Genomic DNA, 7584 nt, shown 5'->3' on the forward strand with positions numbered 1-7584 from the left:
GGGCGGAGGTGGCCCTTCTTAATGGAGGGGCCGACATGCTTAGGCTGGCGGCAATCGCGGTGGGAGGGATGTGGGCGATGGCGGCGCGCTTGCGGCGGAGCTAGCCGGCGAGGAAGACGAGAGCGACGGCGGCACCAAGGACTGCGGAGACGAGAGCGAGGACGCGAGTGAGACCGCCATCTGGCCTTGGCTTGCTGCAGCAGGCGCCAGGCTGTGGCGAGGAGGGCTTCCCGTGCTGCCGCTTCCAGTCGTCGCCTTCTCAGAGGGATTTTATTTGGCGGTGAAGGCCCAATAATCCCAGATGCCGGCCCATCCCATCGCACGATCCAAGTCTTTCATTTCATTCGCCAGCTAGGCTATAAATAAAGGTAACGAAGCATCGATCCGATGCTGCTTCCACTACCCCTCTCTCTCTCTCTCTCACCGGATCGGATTCTCACACCACAATGCAACAACCTAGCTGGGACTGGGACTGGGACTCCGAGCTGCTCCTGCTGGTCAGTGGCGAGAAGAAAGCGGCGTAGCCAGTTATTAGCATGTCGTCGTGGCTGCACTACTCCGACGGCCAGCGGCGGTCCTGGAAGCGCAGCTGGGCGGCGCGCGCCCTGTCGTCGTGCTCGCTGCCGCCGCCCGGCCTGCTGGCCTTCTTCGCCATCGTCGTTTTCTTCCTTGCCGTCTCCGGGTACGTGGACTACAAGGCCATCGAGCGCCGCGCCGAGATCGGCGCCCGCGTCTTCGCCGCGCCGCTCGCCCTGGCCACCGTCTTCCTCCTCTTCGTCGCGCTCAGCTGGCGCCGTAGGTACTGGGCCACCAGGAGGAGGAAGGCGGCGCACCACTACCCATGGTCGTCGTCGTCGTCGTCGCAGCACGAGGCGGACGCGGTGGCGCCGTGGGGCGTGTTGGCGGCGGTGGCCATACTGCTGCTCATGATGACGTTCCAGCAGTCCGTCCACTCCATGTGGTTCAGGCCGCTCTGGGACTCCGACTACTACGACCCCTAAAAGCAGGTTGATCGAGCTGAGTAGTACTTACTCGCTAGCTACGAATCCAATCCTCCTCTTTTTTTTTCTTCTTCTTCTAAAATAAAAATGAGATATATTTGTGTATGCTTTGTTATATAATAATTATTATATTATTATTAAGTACAATATATCTATTAGTATACTTTTGTATTGTGTATGTTGTTAATATTGATATAGCTACGTCGTGTAATGACTTGGTTATAGAGAGGGTTGAGCAAGGCTTTGGTAGCACAGGCAGGTAAATTGTTATGACCGAGTCCTATAATGATTATGTGAAATATCAAATACGAGAATAAGAGACTTAAAATAATTTGGAGAAGTTATCAACCAAATATGATATTTGTCATATAAAAGCAAAGCAGTGATCATGCTATGGGTCTTGCCAATGACACATGCTTCCCCATCTTTACTTTAGAAAGAACATTTTTGTAATTATTGATAGCTAAAATTAAATGTGGCTTAACTTAATAATTACAATTAAGAGCGTGCGCACGCCAGTCGGGCTACAATGATGATTCACCAAGCCACATTGAAAGTTGTTCCAAATTCATAATTAAAGCAACATAAGTTAAAAGGCATTGTTTTTTATAGTGGCAAAAATCTATTACTACCACTATCAAGCACCAGTTTTAACTGTCGACCTGCGTCAACATTTTTACAAAACCCCATACATTTCTTCAGAATCAACCTGCAGTCCTGCAACTATATGCGACCTCCTCGGCGTGCTCCCCGTCGTGTCTCCCTCCCCCTAACACGAGGTCATAACTCCTAGCGATTCTAGCGCCTCCAAAACCTTATCCACTCGTGTGTGATATGCGCCATCTCCACCCCGCTCGTGCTCCTTGCCTCCTTGGTGCTCCCCATCCAAGGCATCACGCCCATTGTTGTGCGCCCCATCTCCCACCTCCATGTGCTCATGTTCGACGATGTCACATACACAATCACCTTCGACTGGTCATTGTCCACCTTTTGAGGCCTCGTTTCAAGGGCACCCGGTTCCCCACCGTGGCGGGGCGGTACCACCTCTACGTCTCCTACATGTGCCCCTAGGTGTCTTGGTGCCTCGCCTTCCTCAAGCTCAAGGGCCTCGACCACATCATCGACGTCATGGTAAGTAAGTAACACTAGCCTTTCCCTCGCCTTTTCCCTCGCGAGCAGACAATGCCTATGCTAAGGTCGGCCGCCTCAAGCTGGCGCTGCAGGTGCTCGGCAAAATGCCCCGGAGGAATAAGGTCTCGTGGACCACACTCATCACCTCGCTGGCAAGGGCCGACCAACGGCACGACGCACTCTGACGCTTTGTCGAGATGTGGCCTCTGGCATGGCGTGCAACTCCCACGCCTGCGCGGACACGCTCACGTCATGCGCCAACGTGGGGCAACTTGCCTAATGACGTTGTTTTCCCTCTCCCCATTTGATCGTGAAAACACACTGATTTTCTAATTTATTGCCTCCAAATTGAATTCTCTCCTGACTCTAGTGGTGGACCCAGCTGCTATGCTTATGGTGTGCTAGAAAAAATATCAAAAAAAGAAACAAAAAACAGAGATCAACAAGACTCAAACCTTGACCGCCAAGTTCAAAATATAGTACTTACATCACTTTGCTAACTACCCTTATGTGATATTAGGGTGTGTCATGGCCCATATAGACCACCAGCTAGATCCGCCCCTGCCTGACTCGTCGTATCCTCACCGCCAAGTTCAAAATATGTATCCATCTTTGTATCCTCGTCTCACATGTAACTTTATCTAGTACAATACTAGATAATCTTCCTATAACCTCCCCAACTAGACTGTAAAAGGACGGACAAGACACCATAAGAGGACAGACCATCAGATCATAAGCAATAGCCACCATCATACAGGTGAGAGCACCTAGAGGGGGTGAATAGGTGATCCTGCAAAAATCAACTCTAAACAACACAAACTTGGTTTATAATGAGTGTTAGTGAAAGATAAAACTAAGTTGGTATGAGTAGAGATGGAGAGATGAGAACTCTTCACTTGATTACTGCTTTGAAATTTGTATCAAACTTAGAAGCAATAATACAAGTGAATATGAGAAATCAAGAAGACGATAATCGTAATAAAGTAAATGGACACGATACACAACGATTTTATCTCGTGGTTCGGCCAATGCCTACTCCATGTTGTGGTGGCCTCCTTCGGTCAAGGGTTGCACTCAGCCCCTCTCAAGTGGTCCAAAGATCAAACTTGAGTACCACGATTGTCTTCCTTGTATCAATTCCTGGTTGCGAGGAATTTCCATAAATTAGAGTCTCTCACGCTTTACACAAATGTTTACAATCAAAACAGAGTAAGTATGGGAATAGAGACACACACGATAACACAATTGCAGCAACAACACGCACACAAGTCAAGAAGAGAGCGCAAGAATCAAAATGGCAGAGTCACAGCTCAAGAACGCGCTCAAATCTCTATCTAATGAATTAACGGTGTGATTGCGGGATCTCAGAGTTGTAGTGTGCTCAAGGTATGCTTGTGTACCGCTCCATAGCGCCTAGGGGGTCCTTTTATAGCTCCAAGGGACCTAAGAGATGATGGAACTCCATTTGGAAGGCCATGGTTGCCTTCTGTCCGCAAGTGCACCGGACTATCCGTTGCACACCGGACACTAAAAAGTGCATGATTTCCTTCCATAAACGGTCATGTTGACCGTTGAGTCAGCTGTTGGAGCCTTCGGTCGACTGGCACACCGGACAATCCAGTGCACACCGAACTATCCGGTGGGGCCTCCCGACCATTGGCTCAGCAGACATGACCGTCGTTGATTGCGCGTCGACCGTTGGTGCGGGTAGAGCTGCTAGTCGCCTGGCTCACCAGACTATCCGGTGAATTTTAGCCAGCGCACCTGCCACTTTTCCCGAGAGCGGCCAGTATGGCCACTGAACAATCTAGGCACCTGACATTGTCCGGTGCTCCCAAACTGAAAGTAGCCTAGAGAGGGGTGAATAGGCTAATCTGAAAATTTTCACAACAAACTTCGAAAGATTGTTAAATACACAGTTCGACTGGTGCAGGCCGGTTCAACAGCTACGTGCGCAAGTTGAACCACTCTGAACCAATCCAACTGTTTTATAAACTTTAGACTAAAATCTACTCGAAAAAGTATTTCGTGAGTTCTTGTGAGAAGTAGGATATAGCTAAGTTAGGATGAAAAGATGAATATGTAAAGGCTATTTCACTTCTAAATAAACTCTACGGAAAAATCTCTTCTTATCTTAGCTCAAAGAGCGGGTGATACAAACTTCTTGGGGTCGTCCACAAATTTGGAGACTCCCAAGCAACCTCAAAAGATCTTGAAACCTAGGGTTTCAAGAACACCAAGAACGCACAAGAGGGGTTTGCACAAGCTCAAGTCTTTGTAAAAAGAGTTGGGAGAGGAAAGCCAAATCGTGAGCACAAGCACAAACCTCACACCCAAGAGCTCCTCCAACAAGGTTGAATCTTGAGGAAGATTTAAGTGTGAGAGAGATGGAGAGATGAGTGCTTTGTCTCAAGTTAGGTGAGCAATAAATGTGTGAGTGTCCAGCTGTATTGAAGAAGAGAGAGAGAGGGTTCTATTTATAGTCACGGCTCAAAAACTAGCCGTTTGACCAGAAACCTCGCAGAAAACCGGTTGAACCGCCCCCTGACAGGTCAGCAGACTGTCTGCCAGTCTGACTGCCAGACTGACTAGCAGACTGACCTGCAGGCGGGTCAGACAGGTCAGGACCGGTTGAACCGCCCCCTAACACCCTGGTGACCTGACTACCAGTCTGATTGGCAGACTGCAGATCAGAAGTCAGAGGGTCAGAGACCAGTTGAGCTGCCCCCCAGTCTAGACCAGAGAGTTTTGGAGAGAAAACCCCAGCTCAGCTGCCCGGGGGCAAGTTCAGCTGGGTATGGTCAAAGAGGTCCACAGCTGAAGTTGAAGTTCAGCTGAAGTTGAAAGTTCAACTCAGTTGAAGTCCAGCTCAGCTGAAGAAGCTCAGCTGCAGCTGAAGAAGCTCATCACAACTGAAGTTAAGTTCAGCTGGAAAGCTCAGCTGCAGTTGAAGAAGTTCAGCTGCTTTTCAGTCAGAACACTCTAGGTTTCTCAACCCTAACCATGGTCAACCAAATAATGTTAAAGTGAATTTTGGTTTTCAAAAATAGCTTTTGAATTTGGGGACTTGAGCTATAGCAAACACCTATACCTGTGCGGAAAAGAGTATGGAAGAATTACATCATGCAACACAAGATTTTACATGAATTTTTATACGTTCGTTGCATGAAGTCCTTGGTGCTTCCTTAAGTTCATGTTTCTTTCTAATCATACACTGAGAACAAAAATTGTTAGTACCCATATTTGTTTTGTCATTAAATCACCAAAACCCTCACTTGGGGTTGATTGCACTTACAATCTCCCCCTTTTTGGTGATTGATGCCAAAACAATTAAGGTCAAAAAGATATACATTTGCAATAGAAAATTTCTTTTGAATGATTATATGTAGATGGCTCCCCCTAAATGTGTGCACGATTGTGAATCCAATGTTTTGACATAATATGTCATGTGAGCAACACATTTAGAGATAGTGACAAAAACCATACTGAATACAACCATCCGAGGGGTGCAAGAGTGTCATAACAGGAGTTGTGATGCACATGACTATCTCTAAATACACATCATTTTTACTTCATAGTGAAGTAATCATTACAAACTGATAGGACAAAAGATGATGGCCAGAAGACCATCATACCACTTTGAATAATAACCCAGCAGTTTTATTTCATACAATGATAAGAGGATACAAGCCACAACAGTGGCCAAAACAAAAATAATCCAAAAGAAAACCGAAAGAACCACAAACTAGAAGTTGGATTTTCTCCCCCTTTTTGACAACAAGTACCAAAAACGAAGAGAGAGACATGGATACATCAATCAATATCCTCAAGGAGGAGGATAGGACGGAGGATATGATGGAGGGTATGAAGTGTAGTCAGGGAAGAGGGTCCTCATCACGTCCTCCTCGAATGTGGAGTCCCTAGGTGGCTCATCAGCCGCAGAAAAAACAGAGGCCGAAGATGTACGATGATCAGGAGGAGGTGGAGGGTGGGGATGGTAACCAGAGCCGGATGGCCTAGTGTCACCAGGAATGGGTCCCGGACCCGGGTAGGGAGGCGGAGGGTGAGAGGATGATTGACCCGGATCCCCATGGTAGGGAGGCGGGGCAAACTGCTCACGATCATCAACATAGGCTTCTTCTTCTTCTTCATCGTCTGCTGACATAAATGGCACCCCGTAGGCCTGCTGGTGCCACTCATTGATCTCCGGGGGAGGAGGATGGAGAGGCACGTCAGGCGAGCGAGGGGCAAAGGGCACACCCATAGTAGAAGCTTGACGACGAAGATTGTCGTCAGTCTCCCGTTGACGCCTTGCCACCTCATGTACATCAGCAGAAACGTTGTGGCACATAGAGAAAAACGCCGCAAACCCATGGACCAAGCGAGCACCCATCCCTCGGCCACGACCTCGACCACGACCACGAGCACGTGGCATGGGAGATCCGCGGCCAGAAGAGGGACACGAGGCAGCGGCGGGGCGAGAGGAAGATGGATGATGGGGAGGCTGGGGAGGTGGCTCAGCGGAGGAGGCAGGGCCTCCAGACCCTGAGGGAGCCCGCTTCGTACGAGCAGTTGGGTTGGAGGAATCAACCCAGTAGGGTACGTAGCGGGAGTGTTTGACTGGTTTTTCGAAGTGGGTCTGGGTGACCACTTCGATCATCTTCATTATAAAGGGTGCATGAAGACACCCTCTGAGAGGAGACCAGGAAGCACGGATGATCTCGTCCCAGATCATGTCAAACACATTGATGCGGGCGAGACTGTTAGGAGCAAGGAGGAGAAGGAAGACTCGACTCTCCCCAAGGACATTCATTTGATTTCCGCCCTTCGGGAGAACGGTCATCTTGGACAAAGAATTAAGGTACCTGTAGTACCTATGCATGTTAGCTGTCGTCCAGAACTCCCACTCATTAGAGACATGAATAAATTCCGTCTCTTCCTGCATGGGCAGCCTAATGTTATGCACTCGCATGTTGCTGCCCTGAATATCTGCATCAGAGAAGCCCAGAATATGGGCAAAACGACGATAACTGACTTTGTGCCAGTTACCCTGGATGAAGAAATACATGACTGGGTAATCATACCCATCGGCTTCCTCATCTACTTTCTTTATCCAGAGGGTGGCATAAAACTGAGCTACCACCTCGTCGTTCCAGGGGTATTCCATGGTCATAATGTTTCTTAACCCCTTTCTCTCTAAGTTTTGGAGAGCTGACGTCATGTCAGCATCTCCCATATTCTCACATCCCTCCCAGTCTATAAACCTATGCCTGATGACTGGGTGTTTCTTGGATAAAATGACAGAATTGTAGAAATCAGCCTGGAAAAGATTCCAGAACCGAGGGTCTTGGACACCAGGATGACGAGGAGTGAGAGTAGGATTGGTGAACCTCAGGCGCTGAAGGGTGTCTACTCCCTTCAGAGAGAAGTCGACAGGAGGTTCATGTGGACC

The 7584-nt window shown here is 48.5% G+C and overlaps 1 protein-coding gene across 1 annotated transcript; it reads left to right on the forward strand.

The window, feature by feature from the left end:
- The first annotated feature begins 413 nt into the window (after window positions 1-413).
- LOC100274283 (uncharacterized) lies at window positions 414-1222 on the forward strand. Its single transcript, NM_001148647.1, has one exon. It carries the CDS (start codon window positions 537-539, stop codon window positions 999-1001), a length of 465 nt encoding a protein of 154 aa, NP_001142119.1. The 5' UTR covers window positions 414-536; the 3' UTR covers window positions 1002-1222.
- The last annotated feature ends 6362 nt before the right edge of the window (window positions 1223-7584 follow it).

Source organism: Zea mays, chromosome 5 (assembly GCF_902167145.1).
Source record: "Zea mays cultivar B73 chromosome 5, Zm-B73-REFERENCE-NAM-5.0, whole genome shotgun sequence".
Taxonomy (NCBI): Eukaryota; Viridiplantae; Streptophyta; class Magnoliopsida; order Poales; family Poaceae; genus Zea; species Zea mays.

Bases quoted from the DNA above. Each gene is read 5' to 3' on its own strand.
- LOC100274283 (NM_001148647.1), top strand. From the start codon at position 537: ATGTCGTCGTGGCTGCACTACTCCGACGGCCAGCGGCGGTCCTGGAAG.